This window comes from Mustela nigripes, chromosome 10 (genome assembly GCF_022355385.1).
Source record: "Mustela nigripes isolate SB6536 chromosome 10, MUSNIG.SB6536, whole genome shotgun sequence".
Taxonomy (NCBI): domain Eukaryota; kingdom Metazoa; phylum Chordata; class Mammalia; order Carnivora; family Mustelidae; genus Mustela; species Mustela nigripes.
The window spans coordinates 21,440,886-21,463,907 of NC_081566.1; the positions used below are offsets into that span (position 1 = coordinate 21,440,886).

The 23,022-nt window shown below is 37.4% G+C and overlaps 1 protein-coding gene across 1 annotated transcript in view; it reads left to right on the forward strand.

Moving 5' to 3' along the window:
- The window catches only part of HMCN1 (hemicentin 1), a 458,039-nt gene that overhangs the window by 111,499 nt on the left and 323,518 nt on the right, over positions 1-23,022 (forward strand). The window contains 2 exon segments of the mRNA XM_059412784.1: positions 13,133-13,291; positions 14,831-14,953. Coding sequence (XP_059268767.1) covers positions 13,133-13,291; positions 14,831-14,953 — 282 coding nt within the window.

Below are 23,022 nucleotides of genomic sequence, written 5' to 3' on the forward strand. Positions count from 1 at the left end.
ACAGGCCAAAATGGTTAAAAAGAGGAGGAGAGGATAGTGCTGATTTTAGAAGAGCAATATATGATGATAATTTTATATACACTTTATCTAATTTCTAGTTTTCTAAATCATGTAACTACGTAAAAGTATACTTTTTATTTCTAGATTTATAGGAAAATCTATATGAATTTTAAAACCCAAACTGATTGTAACAGAAAGAAATTAAGAAAAAGCAAAAAAAAAAAAATACTAGAAAAGAAAAGGGAAGGGATTATAGGTAAGTGCAGATATAGACACACTGTAAAACTATGAAAGATGTGATTTTTGTTTTTAGTATTGGCCTTGATTCAACTGAAAACAGCAGCTTTTGTTTCTATTTAAGTTTTCTTTCTTACAAATGCATATATATAGAAGTGTATAAATTCAATTTTACAGGAGGAATGGCGTGTATTTAATTTAGGGAAAAAGGTGAGATATGGCTTCCAATGCATGTAACTCAGAATACATGTAAAAGCTTCAAGAATAGTAGAACCAGTGTCCCACCCAAAGTAAGGGCTTGAGGAATGTTAGCTATTATTATTACCTGTAGTACCCCGAAGTTTTTTTTAAGGGAAATAATCCCCAAAGAATCCTGCCATAAATGACCAGCAATTGTGGAGTATGTGCCTTGTGATGGTGCACATATTTTAAAGTCATTCTCTCAATTCACACCCACAAAAATATTAATATTCCTTTTTACAAATGAGGATACTCAAGCATTGAGATTTTGGTAATAAGTCTTCATCAGATCATCAAACTGGCAAGGAGTAAAGTTGGTGTCAAAGCTAGGGGTTTTTAATGCCAAAGCCAATGTCCTTTATCATGCTGCTATTTTCTAAATATCGATTTAAGTAACCTAATTACACTAACCAAATTGATATTTATTTATAGAATTTTTCTTTGTATTTTATTTCAAAGTAGGGGTGTAGAGAATTAAAGACAGATGTAAGTCTAGGTCTGGTCTCATCCTCAATGAAATGAATTTATTCCTTGAAGGTTTTGGTTTTCACTGCTGCCTCTAATCACTTTGAGTAATTGGCTCCCCTGAATTTACTGAGTAGCAAATGATAAAGTTAATTATAAATAAATTTTATTTCTATTGCTCAACATATGTTCTCATTACTTACTCTGGTAAAGTTATTTAAGTATGACCTCACAAACACCTTGGAGAGACATGAGAACAAGATGCCCTTTAAGGGACTGAAAAGTAGTGTTCATACTGTAGTTGTATTTGTAGGTGAGGTTTTGATTATTTTTGTTAGAGTTGAAACTTCTTGCAGTTTGAATGAAACCCCTTTTAGAACTTTGATTTGCTGCTGGAGTTTTCTGCTAGGTCATGTGAATTCTCTGAGGGACAAATAATCCTAAATCCTCAGAGAATAAAGAAAAGGGAGGGCCCTGAGTAGAAATACTTGGCTTTTTTTCTAGCTATGTACCCTGATACGCTATCTAGAAGCAAAAATATAGATGATTTCTTAACAATATTTTATGTGTGCACTTCAAAGGACAGAGAGTGTAGAAGAGTGTTCTGACCATTGGATTACTTTTTCAAAGCAGACTATAAGCAGAATGAGGTGGATGTGGATTATGGTGATAAAAGTCTTGATTTTCTTTTCAAAGTGTGCATGTGTGTCACTGTTCCAAAGGGTAAACATATGAGTCATTGCAGAGTCAACATTACAGTTACATGTGACAAAATAACTTTAAGAAGAGGAATTCACTGACCCATGATGCCTGGGTTCACCCCATACATGCTCCTTCCCCAACCAAAGGATAACTCTATTCCCCATAGTAAGAATTGCATCTGATTTTGACAGTTTTTAGGTGATGGTAAGGATGGAGGTCAAAATGCTTTCCGTGGGAGAATGTTTCATGATCTAAAGCCAGGACTCCTAGAGAAAATGATCAACCTCACGTTGAGCAAAATGAATGTAGAAGAAATTAAGAGTTTCTTCTCAATCCAAATTGATCAAGAGGAGTTGTCAAGAAGCTGTCTTTATTCTTAGGCCTTGAAGAAGTGTCAGGGAGAATTGTGGAGTCTTGGTTTTGGTATTCCCTCTGTTACTCGTCCAGTTATTCCATCAGATGTCTGAATCCCTTCCAGAAACGTATTAATACCTTAGAAATGAACTAACCCCAGTTAGGGATTCTATAGCACTGGTCTTCATCACCAGATGATACATGGGGGCCCTCCTCTGGAGCTGTATCCTAGAGCCCCTCTTGGTGTTGGAGGCTGATACTGGGCTTTGGCCATCATATCATGTGACTGAATTCAGGTGCAGTCACCAGCTCAGTTGGTCATATTTCCTCCTATAAACTTTAAACCAGGTCTCCCTCCTTCTGTATTCATATTGATTTTTTAAAATCCCCATTTATCTAGACTTTTCATATATATGAGTCTCCTCCTGTGAGATGATCTAGCTTTTGGTTCACTAGTCTCGTTTAATGACTACTAGCTTTGAAACAACCCATACAATTCATCTATCTCAAACTTCCCAATAAATTACAGTGTTCATAAACTATAATGATTTTATTAGTAAAAATGCAGTGTTTATATATATATTTCATAATATATATTTTATTTTTTATTTTTTATTTTTTATTTTTTATTTTTCCCCCCAAGACCTAAAAGTACATAAGTGGTATAAATGCATTTTTCACACATAAAATAAAACACACATTACACAATCACAACGTTATAATCTGCTTCCACTACCTAATAACAAAGATAATACCAAATGTGCTGGGGAGTATATAAAATCCATATGAGAGTATTAGAGTGGAAAGGAAGACAGAGATTTTAGCGGGAAGGCTGAATCTGAGGAGTACTAAGGAAAGACAGAGAAGGGTCATGGCCCAAGGAAAACAGGGAGAAAGAAAGCCTGCCTAATGCTTGAACAAGCAGATGGTGAGTGGTTGCAAGGGCCTCTTTAGGCCCACAGCCCTGCCCTCCTTTGGCTCCTTCTCTCTGGGCAGACAAGGGAGCCCTATGTTAGGAGAGATCAGGAGTCCCAACAAGGGACCTGGACAGTGTCTTAATTTGATGGGAGAAGAAAAGGTCACAATGAAAAGGTGCAGAATCCTTGAAGGACAAAGGAAGGAATTCTGTAAGTAGTATGAAGGCATATCATGTTCTGATTTATTAATCAAGATATTGAATGGCTGGTACATAGTGTATCCTTTATGATTTTTAAAATTGTGGTGAACTAATCTCCTCCTAAGATCAGACATGAAAGAAGTTCCAACAAATTGAAAGATCAGTTGTGGAAGAGTCAGATCCTTATTACCGAGAAAGGATAACCTGAAAGTCTGGAAGTGGTTGTAATTGTTACCCTTTAATACATCTGAAAGCAAGGGCAACCGTTTTTGATGCCTGGATTTGGATTCTACCTTCTCCAAACTAGTAAAGGGCAACATGGTGGGCTGCCTGGAAAGTAACATCTTTTATTTTGATTATAGAGATTTAAAGTTTGGGCTCTGAAATGCTCTGATTGGGCACCCAGGTGGCTCAGCTGGTGGTTAAGCATCTGCCTTAGGCTCAGGTCATGATCTCAGGGTCCTGGGATCCAGCCCTGTGACAGGCTCCCTCCCCAGCAGGGAAGCTGCTTCTCCTTCTCCCTCTGCCCCTCCCCCTTGCTAATTTTCTCTCTCTCAAATAAATAAATAAAATCTTAAAAAAAAAAAAAAAAAGAAATACTCTGATTATCTCTCACTATATCCCTGCTGTATTTTCTACAAGTGATGAAGACCAAATGTCACTAATGCATTAGGATTATACAGTCATTCTGATTTATTTTATACTTGCTTGGATGCATTTTTATTTTAGGTTCAATGCAGTGTAATGGTTTCCACATGTACCTTCTGTTTTCTTGGTCATAAAATCACACAACTATGTTTTAAGGAAGAGAAATGAGGTTATAAACTTTCAGCTTAAGACCAAGTTTCATTTCTAAATTTTATAGGTAAAGGGCAATGGACACAAGTAAGACATTTGAAGTAGTGGGTATTCACATGAAGGAAAAATGAAGTCTGCCTTTGAAACAAGGCTTAGTAGGTGATAGTTATGTTAGAATAAGGGTAAGTATTACAAGGCCACTAATACTTATTTTGGACTTAGGCATGAGCCTACCAAAAATGTTTCATTTATTCATTGCTTGGAGTTAAGCTTATCTGAGAAACGATTGGTATTAACAATAGTTCAGTAAAAATGGATGATGAGACTAAAAGAAGGGGTATGAGTTGACTAGAAGAGAAATAATAAGGCAGGGGTAAGGGTAAAGGCCTGCTCTGAGATTAGCCCTCCTAATACTCTGACCCGTTGTTTGATGAGCATTTTCCCATTAGGATTTGGATAGGGACCTCATTTTTTTTTCCAGCTCCTCTCAGGGTTTAAAGGTTCAATTTTCTTCAGTGCTACTCCCACACTATCTTGTATTTAGAAAAGACAGCGTGATAATCTCTGTTTTATTACTCCCTTGACTGATAAGATTTCTCTTCATTCTTATTTTATCTTACTTTTCAGGAATTTATTATTTTTTTTTTACACAATTATCACTGCAACTCTGAGGTTATAGGGGTTTTTTTCTTTCCTTAATTCCAGGAGCAATATTTACTGTAAAAGTTCACATGCTTCTGTTTTTCCACTACCCATTTTTTTTCTATCTGAAGTGTCTCTGGTGGCTTAGTAAATCATAACCATCAGTCAGATTATAAAGATAAAGTGAATATTAAAATACAGAGCAAGAATATGCCTACTGATCCAGATAAGTTATATTTCAGAGCTCAAGGAAAAACACAAAGTTAGCCAAGTCAGGCCCTTCCCGCGTTACATTTTTGTGAACGTGTGCCGGTTTCTGTGGCTTTGGGAGATACAGTTCCATAGCCATGTGTGTTTTCTTTTGTTAAATATTAAAGCTGACAGCATGCCAGGATCAAGAGAGGGTGTCAGAGGGAAAGAGACAAAGAGACAGAGATGCAGAGATAGGAGAGCTGGAGGGAGTTCGTTTTAGATGCCACTAAGAATATACTTGTACGTTTAAGAGGCTTAGCTCTGGAATTATATTACTTTGAAAGCAGACAGGCTAGGCCTGAGTAAAGCTCAGGCTGAACACAGAACGCTTGCCTAGATTGTGTCAAGATTGCTTCTTTTGCACAATCTCATTCACCCATTTCCTCACTGTTCATTTATCCCTTCATTAATCAAACTACAAAGGAACACTTACTGAGTTCCTCAAGGAACAAAAAACTAGTGGGAGGAAACAGATCAATTCCAACACACTCAACAAATGCTTCAGTAGAAGAATGAACAATACTCCGTGGGTACCTTAAGGAAGAAGAACCTTTTTTCCTCTGACAAGCTACTTGCTTGCAGTCACAGAAACAGAGGAAGGTAATAAAATGCCCCAGTGGAGTTTGCACGAACTCTCAGGCTAGGCAGAATTGAGTTCCAGTCTCTGCACTTTCACTTAGTAACTGTGTGACCCCTAGGAAAGGGGTTTTCAAGATTTAGTGCGCTGGCAATGTAATGTGCTAACAATGACACCTACCTCATCAACCATTGTAAAGACTAGATTACAGTGTATGTGACAGTACCGTCTTAGTGCTTGGCTTAGAATGGACATCTGCTGACTTAGTACAAGTAAGGTGTCTTATTACCAGTAAAAGTGTCAATTAAATTAATGAGGCTTTTCATAGATTCAACATCATCAATTCTAAGTTTCTCCATTATAGATGTTTAATAGAATACTATTTTACTTTTTTTCCTGTTTGGTATTCAAGTCAAAACATAAAATGTTAAATTTTGTTTGTTTTGTTTTTTTGTTTTTATTTTTGTTTTTTTAAAAGAAAGGACTCCTTTTTTAAAGCTTGGAACTAACGTAAAATAGTTTATGTTTAGAGTTTCGGTTGCAAGTCCATTGCCCCCAATTTAAAAATCTGTGCATGAGTTTGACATAAATCAACCTGAAAGTATCTGATTTTGTGAATTTTATTTATAAGTATGGACATTTTGGCAATGATTCCCTTTAGTCCTCTTCTGCCAAAACTAGTTTACAAATCAGATGATCAGACAGTGATTTGAGAAAGACTATTAGCAAACCTGTGGGATGAGTTTCTAATATATATGTATCTCAATATAGTTATATAAATGTGCAAAAACTTTGTTTTAAACTTTGTGTGTGTGTGTGTGTATTTAAACAAAGTCAATAACTTAGCGATTTTTGGAGTAGATTGTCATTTGATTCCTGATCCATAGTAAATCAAAGCAACTTGAATTTTCTTTTTAATAACTTCTGCCAGGAAGCAAAGTTGATGGAAGTTAGAACAAAGCAATAATCTTACAAATAACAATCTAGAATGAAGCCTATGTAACTAAACCAAGTATCATTCTAAAGCAGAGCAGTCCAACAGAAATATGATAAGCCACATGTGTAATTTTTAAAAACAGCTTAATTTTGATATTTAATTCAGTTTTGTCCAAAATCTGACCATATCAACATGTCATCAGTGTGAAAAATTAGTACTTCTTTAGTTTTTCAATTTAAATTTTAGTTCATTAAAGTAAAATAAAATATTTGGTTCATTAGTTTAACTAGCCATATTTCAAATGCTCAAAAACTACTTTAGGCTTGTTAGTGGCCATTGTATTAGCTCATATCTATAGTATTCCTTTTCTAGATAATTTTAGTGATTATTTATGATTTAAAATGATTAGAAATTCAGACTCATATATCACATAGGGAGCTTTTAATAAGGATATAACATTATATGTTAACTTCATTTGTAAAAAAAAAATTGTTTCTTTTCTAGAACATATATCCACAATGAGATAGACAAATAGTTTCACTAAGATATAAATAATTGGTTAACTTTATTTTTCGTTTTCAGTTATCCACTAACCTAGCTGAACAAAAAAGGTAATGATTTAAAGATACTGTACTATTTTGGAAAGAGAAGAGTTGTTCCTGAGGACAAATTCTGATACGTAGTCAGTATGATTATAGTATAATCTGTGTCTGCAAGTGTGAAATTCGGGGCAGCATAATCATTTTTGTTGGAAAGAATACAGTGATTTCCGGGGCACCTGGGTGGCTCAGTGAGTTAAGCCTCTGCCTTTGACTCAGGTCATGATCTCAGGGTCCTGGGATGGAACCCCACATCGGGCTCTCTGCTCAGCAGGGAGCCTGCTTCTCCAGCCCCACCCTGCCTGCCTCTCTGCCTACTTGTGATCTCTGTCTGTAAATAAATAAATAAAATCTAAAAAAAATAAAAAAGAGGGACGCCTGGGTTGCTCAGTTGGTTAAGCCGCTGCCTTCCATTCAGGTCGTGATCCCAGGATCCTGGGATCGAGTCCTGCATCGGGCTCCTTGCTCGGCAGAGAGCCTACTTCTCTCTCTGCCTCTGCCTGCCACTCTGCCTGCTTGTGTGTACTCTCTCTCTGACAAAGGAAGAAAGAAAGAAAACACTGATATACATCCACTATGAGTTTCTGACACACATGGATCAAACTGTTTCCTTTTGACTTTACATTCCCCCGTTTTTCTGGCTGCTTTGAGACTTTATGTTAATTTCTCTGTAAGAGTTAAAGACTTTGTTTTGAGGGTATGATATAAAAGAGTTTAAGGAAGAAAAAGAATGCCTTTCATTTGCAATTATATTTGTGAAATTCTCCGGAGTTACAGCTATTGGCTCATCACACCCTTTCCTTTGGGCATTAACCAGTGTTAAGCTTATTGTGTACGAGGTTCAGTGTTTCACAGAGGTACTGTTTTCAGCAGAATAAGGTGGTTCCAATATTTATAAAAAATCTTGTCGACCATGTAAGTTTTATTAAAATGTGATTTCAAACTTCTTACTGAAACTTATAGGGTGAAAAAGTACTTAAAGGCTTAGAGGTTCCATTTCAACACATGGGGCTTTTTTAGGGCTACCTTCAAGTTTTAGTATGAGTCTGAAGATATGGAGGGATCTCAGTGGGATGCATTCATCTGGAGTAACTTCCAAGGATTCTAGTGGTCTCTAGAGTATACTTCTGGGTGATGTTTTGAGATGAACTAAGGCATCCCTACATCCTCTTAGAGTAAATTTGAACACAAGTCAAGTGGCTCAAAGCTTGTCCTTTACTAATTGGACAGGGATTATCATTCTTGTCATTCCTAGGATATAACCCTGGAGATTACTTAGTTCTGATTTTTGGCCCATTGACAGAAGACTTCTCCCAACCCCTTAATATTAGGTGACAATTAGCAAAAGAATCTCTCTTTAGAATTAGTCTACCACAGAGCTAGCTTTATTGTATACTTGGCCATTTAACAAATGCTTGTGGAATGGGTAGATTTTATAATGTGATTCACATTCAGGTGGATTATGTCAAGCACATTTGAGGAATGTTTTTGTTTAAGCTTCTGAAAATACAATAGGAACCTAGTTTTTTGAGCAGTCAAGAATATTCTTTACAGATGTGCAAAGTTGGCTTCAAGTAAGAGTTATTTCTATGCAATATATTAAAGTTATTAACATGTCCAATAGCTATTTCCACCTTCTCAGCACACAAATGCTTGTTTAAGGACATTTTTTTTTTTTTAGCACATGACAATCTCTCTAAATAACTATTATGCAGAGGAAAACATGCTATATCATTGACATGTAAAGCATATTAAAGTAAAGCTGAAGAGTGAAGTATATTTGACTGGAAGAAAAGAGTAAGTTTTAAAGAGGCGAAGGCATATCATCTCAGCCTTAGAAGGAAGATAGTTCAATTAGTCAAATATTTACTCAGTGATTACTATGCCAGCAAATGTTATGCACTCAGGACTTAAGGACTTGACAAAGCACAGTTACTGCTATCAATGAGCTTATACAAAATGGGAGAATTTAGCCATGCATATACTTTTTAAAGATTTTATTAATTTGAGAGAGAGAGATAAAGAGAGAGCATGAGTGGTGGGAGGAGGAGAGAGAGAAGCAGACTCCCTGCAGAGGAGGGAACCCTGTGCAGGGCTCCATCCTGGGATCAAGACCTGAGCTAAAAGCAGAGTCTTAACCGACTGTAGACTGAACCGCCCAGGTGCCATTAGCCATGCATATGTTGGTGAGGAGTGCTGATGGTAAATGGAACAGTAGAAGGATGAATGAAAGTCCTAAAGGCATTACAGTGCAAAGAAAGGGACATATTTAAAGAATAGGAAGCAGTCTTAGCTTAAAGGAAGCAATTTATGAAGAGGGAGCAGTAGGAGATAGGAAACTAGAAAGAGCATTTGATCCAACACAAGTAGTGAAAGATAGTAAGTAAAGATGGTACTGAAAGCTCTTTACCGAAGGAAAACTTTAGTTTGTTGCTAGACAGAGCAGAAGGCAAGATGGGAGGCTATACTTGTAACAAAATCAATGATAAGAAGAGTGAATTGTGGGAAATAAGGGGGAAGGGAGGGTACTGATTCATGACAGAAGTAGAGGAATATGGTTTAACCATTGATTAGGGGAAGGAAGAGGGAAGGAAGAGGGAGGAGTCAAGATGACTTATGTTTGAACCTGAATATGGAGGCAGGTAGTTCCACTAACAAAAATAGGGAAGACATGGTTGGGGAAAATAAAATGAGTTCTATTTTAGACCCTTGGAATTGTGAAGAGCTGTAAAACATCTAGGAGGTTCTTTTTTAAAGATTTTATTTATTTATTTGAGAGCGAGTGGGAGAGCATGAATGGGTGGGAAGGGGCAGAGGCAGAGGGAGAAGCAGAATCCCTACTTAGCAGGGAGCCCAACCTGGGGCTCAATCCCAGGACCCTAGGATCATGACCTGAGCTGAAGGTGGACGCTTAACCAACTGAACCACCCAGACACCCTTGCAGTAGATGCTTAACAGGCAATGGAAAATGTAGTATTAGGGTTGCCTGAGTGGCTCAGTCGGTTGAGGCTCTGGCTCTTGATTTTGGCTCAGGTGGTATTGTTGGGTCCCCAGTGTTGGGTCTCCCAATAATGGGTCCATGGTCAAAGGAGCAAGGCTGATACAAAGTGAAGGTCAAGCAAAGCTTTATTTCGTGCCAAGCATCAATAATCAAACCAACCGTCAAGCAGACCAGTCGGGGCTGCTCCTTACAGAGAGGACCACCTCTCTCTGCTTCACAGACTAGTTATTAGGGGCAAAGGCCATGTAGTTGGGCCTGGTCACACACAAGTGGCCAATGAGATTGCAATACACAGAAAAAGCTGCACAGTCATGCTAGGTCCTACACGGGTGGCCAATTGAACTACAGTTCACCTCATATTAGACATTTGCACTAGCCTATCACCTTGGTGAGAATTGGCACCCAAAAGGAGGGGCCCACACTCCTTGGTAGCTAGAGAGACAGTATGTGAGCTTTACTGATTGGATGTCTCCACCTGTCCCAACTCATCCCTGCATCCGGGCTGTTCTCTCTACCTGACCTGACCCACCCTTGTATTTGGGCTTTGTTACCTTGGACTGGTTTCCTGGACTTGCTTTTAAGTAAGTTCTCCTGGGGAGTCGGGGGGCAGGGTCAATTTAAGTTTTACTGCATAAACAACAAAATGGCTGTTCAACTGAGGTGGGGCCAGTCTGGCTAAATACAGTATCTCATGGGCTGTGAGCTCAAGCCCCAACTGGGGCTCTGCATTGGGCGGGGAGTCTGAAGATCCTCTCTCTCTGCCCCCATCCCAATCTCCCTCCCTTTCTCTCTCAAATAAATAAATCTTTAAAAAAATGTAAAATTGGAATTCGGGAGGTAAGTACAGTCTGAAGATACAAATATACAAGTTTTTGAGAACAGTATTATCTATTATCATTAATACACGTAAGTAATGATGGATAGGTGGTCAGTCCTGCAAGAATAGAAAGGATTGTTAACAGTAAAATTTCTGGGTGTCTTTGGCTGACGTCTTCTCAGAAGTGAAGATCAGGTTACTACAGTGTTCAGTCTGCTACCATTAAGAAAGTGACATAAGGGCGCCTGGGTGGCTCAGTGGGTTAAGCCGCTGCCTTCGGCTCAGGTCATGATCTCAGGGTCCTGGGATCGAGTCCCGCATCGGGCTCTCTGCTCAGCAGGGAGCCTGCTTCCTTCTCTCTCTCTCTCTGCCTGCCTCTCAGTGTACTTGTAATTTCTCTCTGTCAAATAAATAAATAAAATCTTTAAAAAAAAAAAAAAAAAAAAAGAAAGTGACATAATATTCCACAGGTGTCTCAATTTTAGAAGTGTTTTATAACCATTGGGGCTCTGTTCCAACTCATTTAATGAATGGTACTCCCAGACTGTAAGTTTTGAGTGCGATCCAAAGCAAGAAAAGATTCTCCAGTTTGTCCAAACTGCGGTGTAAACAGTTCAAATGCCTGACTCTTTTGACCCTGATTAGCTCTATGGTGCTCAGGATATTGTTTCACAATCTGAAACTGTTTAAAGCCTGAGAACAGCCCCAGTAGGAAATCAAGTAGAATCTCCAGAGTTTAAAGTAATAACTTTATCCCTTTTGTCAAGTAATTACTTTCTTTTTGAGAAAGAGCTCTTACTTATTGAATTCTGGTGGATTATAGAAACATAGGACTCCCCCCGCCCCCATAACCCCAAGCTCTCTTACTTTTTATTTGGTTGTCTTTTCTAGACCGTGAGTTCCTTAAGGACAAGATACTTTAGCTTATTATTCCTCTCTGTGTATCTAAATCCTAGCAGGGTGTTTAGTGGTTCTGGATTGCTCAAAACATATTGGTTGAAAGTCCATTCCCTTGGCCCTGTGGTTATTGACTTCTATGCTAAGGAAATAATCAGACATTATGTAAATATATATACATGCATATGTATATATAATATAATAGTGTATATATAATATACAATAATATAGCGTATATATACATATATATAAAATAGATTTGTATTTATATATAATAGAGGAAAATTTGAAAGAGCATTAATCAACAGTAGGGAAATGGTTAACTAAATTATGAGATACAGGCAGAATATTATGCAATCATTAAAACCTATAATTTTGAAGAACATCGATGACATGGAAAAGAGGGATATGATCCTAAATTTAAAATATAGTAAACTGTAAATATAGCATCCTTACAGTTTAATCTATAAATCCATATAATTTTGAATTAAATAAATGTGAGAAGAATTCTTCCTAGGATGTGGACTGTTATTGTTCAGGAAAATATATTGAGTCTATCCAAGTAGAAAATAAAACACAGAGACCATGTGTTAGTCGGAAAAATAAGGCAGAATGAAAAGAGTGACAGAGAATGTGTATTTTATGTAAGGTGGTCATAAGAGGCTCCCCTGATAGGTAACAGTTGAGCAAAAGCTTGAGGTATGGGAGATATACCAGTACGTTTGTTTGCTGGAGGGAATGACCCAGTAAAGAGGAATGTTTGGCAATGGAGTAGAGAGAGGCAACAGCAATAGGAGCTGTGTTTTTGATTAGGTGCATGTGAGTAGTTAGCCCTCGTTCTGCCCAAATGATTCCTTCACTGTAAAGGTAGGACATGTGGCTCAATTAATAGATACCGTGGTGGGCGTTCATGGAAGTTCTCTTCTGATTGCACTCTCAAGGTCATCATATAAGGGATAAGAAAAGAGGGATATATGAAATAGGTTAGGGAATAGAGAGTGAATCAACATCTAATTAAGTGAAAAACATAAAAATTTCTATTAGTGGGGCGCCTGGGTGGCTCAGTGGGTTGAGCTGCTGCCTTCGGCTCAGGTCATGATCCCAGGGTCCTGGGATCGAGCCCCGTATCGAGCTCTCTGCTCAGCAGGGAGCCTGCTTCCTCCCCTCTCTCTGCCTGCCTCTCTGCCTGCTTGTCATATCTCTCTGTCAAATAAATAAATAAATAAATCTTAAAAAAAATTTCTATTATTTTGTGTGTTTGGGATGAATTTATAATTTATCCATAAATATATGTTTTTCACTCTCCACATCATTTTATGTCTTTTCTATCTCCTGGTAAGCAAAGTGATCAATCCAGTGCCACACCGATGGAAGATAAATGTGAAGAGAACTTGCTCAGCTCTACAGCTTCTAAAGCAACTTGCTATAACTAAAATATTCCTTCCTTTTTTATTGATGAAATAATTGCAATTATTTTTTTTCTCTGCTCCTCAACAGGGTGGTGGCGATTGTCCAGAAATGAGTATTGGAGCTATAAAAATTGCCTTGGAAATTTCTCTTCCTGGCTCTTTCATCTACGTTTTCACCGATGCACGGTCCAAGGATTATCGGCTCACTCACGAGGTGCTCCAGCTTATCCAACAGAAACAGTCACAAGTGAGTAGGAATCAGCTCCCAAATGTTCTATCTGAATACAGCTGGGAGGAATTCAGGCATACCTTGGAGATATTGTGGGCGCAGTCCTGACCACCATAATAAAGCAGATATCACAATAAAGCCAAGTGAATTTTTGTGTACGTAGAAGTTATGTTTATACTATACTGTACTCTCTTACATGTGAAGTATTATTATATCTTAAAAATATATATATACCTTAATTAAAACATACTTCATTGCTAAACAATCCTAACCATCATCTGAGCTTTCAGCAAGTCATTCTCACTGATCATGAATCACCATAGCATATGAATAATGAAATAATGAATAATATATATGAATAATGAAAATATGAAAAAGTTTGTATATATGAATAATGAAAAAGTTTGACATACTGCAAAAATTACTAGAATGTGACACGGAGACATGAAGTGAGCAAATGTTGTTGGAAAATGGTGCTGATAGATTTGCTTGTTGCAGGGTTGCCACAAACCTCTAATTTGTAAGAAACGTAGTATTTGTGAAGCACAATAAAGTCGAGTTCAATAAAAGAAGTTGTGCCTTTATGGCATTGAGAAGTTGCCTCTCCTCTTTGACTAAACTTTGTATGGCAAATGCCAGTAATTATAACTATTGATCTGTATACATGTACTCCAATACATATGTGTCATTTAATTTAAGCATATTACATTGATATGTAATATTTGTACATATTAATACCTTGTTTATTGATACAGAGAGGAAATGATTGGGGATTAATGAAGTTCTTCTTACCATCTTATCTTTTTAACTGACAAAAACATAGGCCTATGTCTCAAATATCACATCCTATATGGAATCTCCTCTTAGTCAGTTACTTGTTTATCAGTTAGCTCTTGCTGTGTAACAAACAGTTCTACCTCTCAGTGGCTGAAAACAACACACATTTATTTCTCACAAATTTTCAGGGCTCTGTTGATCTAGGTGAGGCTTGCTCACTTATCTAGGCTGATCTCTAGGGTGACTTGGCTCTGTTTCACAGGTTTCTCACCATTTTTTGAGACCAGTAGGCTAGTTTAGACATGTTCTTTTCACGGCCAAGGCAGAAGAAGTATATATCAAGTGCTAGATCACAAGATACACAAGGTATCTAGATACACAAGATACACAAGATACACAAGGTCTTGAATGTAAGCTTGAACTGATAGAATGTCCCTTTTGCTTTGGGCTGCTGGCCAAAGCAAATCATATGTCCAAGCTTTCGTTTGAAGATGACAGATTAACTCCACCTCCTAAACAAGAGAGATTTCGAAGTCTTTTGCAAAGTGCATGGATATAGGGATGGATATATACATATATATATGATGTATGGTATTATATACATTTTTATATGTATATATGTATATGTATGTACATATATATGTATATGTATGATCTATATATAATAATGTATATATTGCACTGTACTAGTAGCATATAAACATGTAATAGGTACTCAATAAATTCATATTGATTTCAGAAAACCCTTTAAATTGTCTTCTTTTTTTAAAAATATCATAGGTGGTATTTGTGCTCACTGGAGATTGTGATGACAGGGGCCATATTGGATATAAAGTCTATGAAGAAATTGCCTCTACAAGTTCTGGTCAAGTGTTCCATCTGGACAAAAAACAAGTTAATGAGGTCAGTTTGATAAAGTGGGTCTACTTTATTACTAACTACCTTACCAAGGTATTAGTTAGGCCAACCTAGCTATGACAGATTTGATTTCAAAAACAATTTGCAAAGAGGTTGCCTTTTTTTTTCCCCCCATAGTACACAGGTCAATAAAGGCATTAAACCAATGTAGGGAAGCATAGATTTATATAATATTAGTTTCTAGATTATATTATTCTATACTGACATGTTATTTAGATTTAAGCATAAATACTTAAAATTCATTCAGAGGGAATTGGAAATTTTTGTAGTTCTTGTTTAGGAAGGTCAGTTTGTGTTTCTGATGCACAACTTTTGGATAACTGGTAACAGAAGGTGTGACAGTTCACTGAAGTAGAAAATGAAAAAATTATTGAGCAAAAGTCTGATGATGTTTGATATCTAAGATTAAAAGTAAAAAACTGTAAGTAACTGTATAGTTAATTAAAAACTTTTATGGTAATAAAATAAATAACTTAAGTACTAAGAAAATCTTGTTATTTTCTAAAACAGTGTTTGAGACATGTCTGTCACAATTCTTTCTCTTTTTTGGTACTTTCTTGGGACCTCACCGCGATAATAAAATTTTTTTATTTATTTATTTATTTATTTATTTATTTATTTATTTATTATTTATAAGTTTCTAGGGACATGCCAATACAAAGATAAGGTCTTCAGTGGGCTTAATTCAAATTTGATCCATGTGGTTACTGTATCTACACAAGTTCTGTTAATTTCATGACAGACTTCTTTGTTTTGAATGAAATGGTTCAGTAAGTCCTCTTCTACCCAAAGAGTTCTGTTACATCATGTTGGAACTCAAAGAATCTTGCAAATTTTTAGATTAATGTCCAGCAAAAATATTTATTAGCATATGATATACAAACTTAGAAGTTCATTTTATTTTACTTTTTTATTTTTTATCTTTAAAATTTTTTTTAATTTTTTATAAACATATAATGTACTATTAGCCCCAGGGGTACAGGTCTGTGAATCTCCAGGTTTACATGCTTCACAGCACTCACCATAGCACATACCTTCCCTAATGTTCATAATCCCATCACCCTCTCCCTATCCCCTCCCTCTGGCAACCCTCAGTTTGTTTTGTGAGATTAAGAGTCTTTTATGGTTTGTCTCCATCCCAATCCCATATTGTTTCATTCATTCTTTTCCTACCCCCCAAATACCCCACTTTGCATCTCCACTTCCTCGTATCAGGGAGATCATATGATAGTTGTCTTTCTCTGATTGACTTATTTCACTAATCGTAATACCCTCTAGTTCCAACCACGTTGTCGCAAATGACAAGATTTCATTTCTTTTGATGACTGCATAGTATTCCATTGTATATATACCACATTAAATTAAATACCACATGGAAAGTCATTTTAGTGCATTTAGTTGGAAGAAATACTCTTAAGAGGGTTATGGCTTGAATTCATATTTTGTCCATTATAAAGATTTAGAAATGCCAGGGCAGAGTCTGACAGTTACATAGGGAATCCTTTAGAGGTTATTTGCATAAAAATTTGCATGAGAATTTGGGAACCTGGGAAGAAAAGAGTTGGGAAAGAGTGCAAAACTTTCTCAGGAACTGAATTTCTTGTCCTATCCCTTAGGGCTGTGTTTAACCTGAATGAAGGAAAGTCTTTCCTCCTATAGTTGTTTTTAACCTGGAATTGTGTAGACTGTGGGGTACAGTCAGTATCATCAGCACAAATTAGGGCATAAGGGCATCATTTTCTGCTTAGAGTGTTTGAGGTTCTGGATTAAAAGTGACAGTGGTGTAAAGTGCAGTGAGATGGAGAAGATGCCATGCTCTATGGACGTGGTGGTTCCTGGCAGAAGGTACTAGAGAAGAGAAGAGGTAAGAAGAGACATGACTTGTACCTAGGGCATTTGGAAGAACAGTAATTCAAACCTTTAAGCAGTCAGGCCCAACTTGGAGCTCCCCAAAACAAGTTGGGTGAACTTTTAGGGAGAACCATAGGACTTTATTAGGAGTTGGGCCCTAGAGCTAGAACATAATATGGTGGAGCTCATAAATGTAACCCCATTTATATCCACAAACCCAGGGAAAACTGACTTACACAAAACTGAAAGTACTATTGTTGTCTTAAATGGAGAAAATAAGCCCTACAGAGGTGCACACTTTAGTTTTTAAATAAACGGTACCGGGGCACCTGGGTGGCTCAGTGGGTTAAGCTGCTGCCTTCGGCTCAGGTCATGATCTCAGGGTCCTGGGATCGAGTCCCACATCGGGCTCTCTGCTCAGCAGGGAACCTGCTTCCCCCCCTCTCTCTTTGCCTGTCTCTTTGCCTGCGTGTGATTCTCTGTCTGTCAAATAAATAAACAAAATCTTTAAAAAATAAAAAAATAAAATAAAAAAAATAAACGGTACCATGTATATTTTTTGTAGTCCTAGTAATTTTTTAAAAGATTTTATTTTAGAGAGAGAGCATTGGGGGAGGTGGGGAGGGGCAAAGAGAGTCTCAAGCAGACTCCATGCTGAGCACAGTGCCCCACGCAGGACTTGGTCTTACCACTCTGGGATCATCTAACCCGACTTGAGACCAAGAGTCAGATGCTTAACTGACTGTGTCACCCAGGTGCCCCCATAGTCCCAATAATTTTTAATAATTCTGACAATTACTAAATAATTGACAAAATCAATTTATAAAAATTCAAACAAATTTAACCCACTGATATTTTAACCTTCAACTTTAGCTTAAGCAGAATAGAACTAGAGAAGCATTCCTAAAATTGTCCATTTTTATAAATTGGATTTCAATGCCAACAGGCATGAGCTTTAATTTAGCTGTCAGTCATGGCAGTTCCAGCCCCTTCATCATTTGGAAAGGTCAGGAAAGGTCATCTCATTTACTTTGGGCCACTGAGATGCAAGAGGAATTTAGCTAGGGGCATCTTGGAAGAGTGCTCTTCTAGGTATTATTCTGGACTGATGTGAATCCCAGACCTAATGCAGCCATCCTCATACAGTTCCGAGGATTAAGCAAATGTAAGAGGAATTTGGATTAAGTCAACACTCAAGTCCGATCCTACTGCTAAGCCTCCAGAATTAAGGAAATGATGTTTCTGCTCATACCAATTAGAATTCAGTGTTTAGTTACCTAGAGATAAATGCATCCTATTTGATAAGAATTCCTTTGTGACATGGTTTCTGTTAGCTCCAATTTCCTCATTTGTAAAATAGAATTATCCATTTTGGAGAGTCATTAGAAGATTAAATGAGATAATGCATGTAAAATGATTCACACAAGGTCTGGTACAGGGTAAGTGCCCAATTAATGTTAACTAGTATTTTTATAATCTTTATAATGTTGTTATTTTGCTTTCAAAGTGGAGAAATTGTGCCACTATGTTTGTTAGGAACCAGATGGCTAGCTGTTGCTAGGAAATAAATTTACTCAAATGGGAAAAGGATGGAGAGATGGTTTTCTTGTTTCCTGTGTGAGAAAAACACGTAAAGGAGTTACTAGGCACTGTATAAGCCAATGTTTCCCTTATAGAAAGCCATGATGGTGGAAGATTTTATTAACTAAAACCAGAATGACAATGATAAAGTTGGATTTGCAAGATTTTTAGTATATAGTTCAGCCATTTTTCTTTTCTCATTGCTCAAAATTCTATTATATAAACATTATAAACTCTAGAAAAAGTAGACGCTGTAGAGAGAACTACACAACAGAAATGAGAACTGCAGGGAAGCCACACATGAGTTGAGTCCTTTCATTTTACTCGAGTGATTTTTCATCTCTTCCCAAAGGTAATTGTGGAGAATTATGCTTTATTCTCTTAACCTAGTTCATCAGTTTCCTAGTAGGGTATATTTTGTATCAACTCTCTCTTGAGATAACTTGAGGTTTCCTCTTTCTTCCCGTTTTTTTTTTTTTCCTTTAATAATACTTAAGTAGAGTATCTTTCATCTTTATTTAACATGAAAGAAACCAAAGTGAAGAAATTATTTGGCTGGGCATCAGTGGTCTATAAATCATCGTATGGTATTACATTTTGGAAGCACAAGTTAAGACACATCTCAAGGATGTACTTAAACAATTCACCTCTGAAGTTGGAAAAGGAACTAAAGCCTCACTCCTCCATTTCTTTGTAAACTGAGTTTACAAAGTGGATCTAGTTAATGTTTCCTTAAGAGTAAGAGTCTAACTTTGAAATCTGAAAGTTACCCACAGTTATGCTTTTGCATCAAAGAAGCTAGCACAAAAGATCTATTGTTAATTGGATAATTTACTTGTTCCGATTTTCCCCATTCTTTCTCTCTACTTCTCCCAACTCATGTCTTCAAATCTTTCCCTTCCATCTTCCCTGTTTCCCCACAAAAGTCTTTCCACCTGTACATTCTAGCCCTATGGATTCCCCACTTGTAAGTAATGCTGCATATTGGGCTGTTTTATATCAGAAGGAAGTTTTATTAAATAAAGGAATAATTGTCAAATAATTTGTTTGCTAAAGGAGTAAGTGATGATACCTAGAAGTCTCTCAGTAAATCTTACTATGTTATCTTGTAACTTACAAGTCTTTGGTGTAAGATGTTTCAATGTCCGTGTTCCTTGTGAGCACTTAGTGCTTTCTCTGGGAGTGGACCCTATGTTGCTGTGTTTGGTGCAGGCATATTCTATTCTACCCTCATTCTGTATTAAACATGGAAGGCTCCCACAGTTCTTTCTTTTCTCAGAGATCACCCTGTGATTAGAAAATAGTAATAGTACCCACTTAGAATGATCAAGTGCTTGATATGGCCGTTGAACAAGACTTCAGTTTTATTTCATTTAATCCTTACCATAGTCTGTAAGAAAGACCATGTGATCATAAGCCCCATTTCACGGAGGAGGGAGTTGAAGCATAGGGAACCAGAGCATCTTGCTCAAGGTTAAATTGCTGCTAAGTGTTTGAACTTAGGGGACATACTTAGTCTTTCTCCTTAGACAGTACTCTTAGCCACCACAAGTCCTTGTCTTTGATTTCCACTTCTATTTTCATCAGAGATGCAGTTTTTTAAATTTAAGTAAAATTAGCATACAATGTTGTCTTAGATTCAGGTGTACAATATAGTGATTTGACAGTTCTGTGCATTATTCGGTGTTCAGCACAATGAGTGTAGTTATCATCTATGACCACACAATATTGTTACAGTATTATTGACTGTATTCTCTATGCTATGCTTTTCTTCTCTGGGACTATTTATTTTGTACCTGTAAGTTTGAACCTCTTAATTCCCTTTATCTATTTTATCCATTCCCCACCCATCTCACATATGAAAGCTACCAGATTTTTCTCTGTGTTTCAGAGTCTGGTTTTGTTTGTTCATTTATTTTGTTTTTAGAGTCTACATATAAGTGAAATCATATGATTTTTTTTTTTTGGCTCTGACTTCACTTAGCATTATACCCTCAAGTCCACCCATGTTATTACAAATGACAAGATCTCATTCTTTTATATATATATATATATATATATATATATATACACACATACATACATATATATATGTAAAATACATAATAATATAGTATAATATAACACAATATAATATATATATAAATGTGTATCAAATGTATATGATAGACACCTGGGTTGTTTCTATATCTTGGCTGCAATAATTGTAAATAATACTGCAATAAACATATATTTTTTTGATTTAGTGTTTTTGTTTGTTTGGGTCCAGTAGTAGGATTACTGGAGCATATGGTATTTCTATTTTTCATTTTTTGAGGAGCCTCCATACTGTTTTCCACAGTGGTTGCACCAATTTGCATTCCCACCAACGGTGCATGAGGGTTCTTTTTTCTCCACATTCTCACCAACACTTGTTATTTCTTGTCTTTTGGGTACTAGTGATTCTGACTAATATGAAGTGATAACTCACGGTGGATTTGATTAGTGATTTTTGAGAATTTTTAATGTACCTGTTGGCCATCTGTATATCTTCTTTGGAAACTTTTCTTTTTCTTTTTCTTTTTTTAAAGTTTCTATTTACTTACTTGATAGGGAAAGACACAGTGAGAGAGGGAACACAAGCAGGAGGAGCTGGAGAGGGAGAAGCCAGGCTTCCTGCTGAGCATCTCAGGACCCTGGGATCATGACCTGAGCCGAAGGCAGACACTTAACAACTGAGCCACCTGGGGCCCCTGGAGTCTTTTCTCTTCTGGTCTTCTGTCCATTCTTTAATTAGATTATTTGTTGTTTTAGTGTTACATCACGTGAGTTCTTTATATATTTTGGACATTAGCCCCTCAAGAAGTTGTAGTTTTATCAGTAAGTTAGAAATTTCAGTCTCTTAATTTTTTCAGTTTGACACTAGTCACCACACTAACCAGTGGGGACGGCAAAGGCCAACAAGATGCTGTCCCTGTCCTCATGGAGCCTAGAGGTAGGAGAGGGGATATAATGATAGTAGAAGGTGATAATAGCTGATGAAGCCAACCCCAGCAACTCAAGCAGCCAGACACTTCACTCAAGGAGGACCATGGGGCTCATTGGCCACCAGAGCACACCATCTGTTTCTCAGGATCCTACCTGTGCCATGACTGAGAGCAGACAGGGGGCGTCTAATGCCAGAGTTTCTGAGTTTGAGCACAGTTCCACCATTCACTAGATTCATGACCCTGGGCAAGTTACTGACCTCTTTGGTGCTTCAGTTTCTTCATTGGTAAGACAGGATAAATAATAGCACAAACCACAGAAGATTAAGCCCCATTTCTCCCTGTCCCTTCTATCTCTTAACAGTGGACTAGGGCATCTGATAAAAATTTACTATCCTCGGGGCAGCTGGGTGGCACCTCGATTAGGCCTCCGACTCTGGTTTTGCTCAGATCATGATCTCAAGGTCGTGAGATTGAGCCCTGTGTTGGGCTCCATACTGGATGTGAAGCCTACGTGGGATTCTCTCTTTCCCTCTCCCTCTGCCCTTCCTCGCTTTCTCTCTCTTTCAAATAAATACATAAATCTTAAAAAAAAAAAAAAAAGTACTACCGTCTATTAGGGGCTGAAAAGGCACCGAAATACCCTTTTCTTTCTTTGCATAAGTGGCAGAGAGGTAAAAGTCCAGGACAATAGGAACCTTGGGTCCAAACCCTCCGCCCCACTGGGCAAAACTGTACCAAGAGCTGCTAAGGTCTGCAGGCTCTGGGATCTGATTATCAGTTTTCTTACAACATCAAGGGAAAGAGGGTGGTCATTTTTACTTTGGGAATGATACCAGAATGATGGCATCTATTACAGGGGCAGGGTGTCAGCAGTCATCTGGGTAGAAGAAGGAGCGCTCACTCAACTGGGGCCAAAGAAAGTTTAATGAATCATAGTTTAACAAGATGTGGGCAGAGCTAAGGGCAGCCAACAGAGAATGCTGAAGCACCAAGAGTCCAGCAGCAATGGAAGAGAGAGTTTGGGCCAGCACCCAGGGAGACCTAAGGGTGTGAACTCATGAGACATGATGGCATGTGACAGGCAAATTGCAGCCTTGGAGAGATAGAGCCAGAGGAACAAATATCCAGCCTCGCTTTCTTCATCCCTTGCAATTCCTGATGGATTTTCATTTCCTGGTGCCTTTTTAATTTTCCTCAGTCTAACTGGAAACTGGGAGACCAAGGAGCCCTATTGAAGTAGTTCGTAAATGTCAGTGTCCCAGGGCACAGAGCCTTATGGACAAGGGTAGAGAATGATCTGGAGGCGCAAAATGAAAATAAACAGCACAAGCAGTATTGTGTGGTGGTTAAGGTGGTTAAGGCTCTAGGCTCTAGGAACATGGCTCATATCCCAGCCATGTAACCTTACACAAGTTACCTGGTTTTTCTGTCTCTGTTTCCTCATCTGTAAAGTGGAAAGAGTGATAGAATGTACCTTAGATAGCTGTTGTATTTAGAACATATCAATAAATATTAACTGCTAATATTATTATTTACAGATACATGTTAGTCAAAATATTCCTTTAGCCTTTTAGAATTTTCCCTAAAACAAAGAAATATATATGTATATATATATGAATTTTTTAAAGAAATATATATTTAGTGTCCATCTGT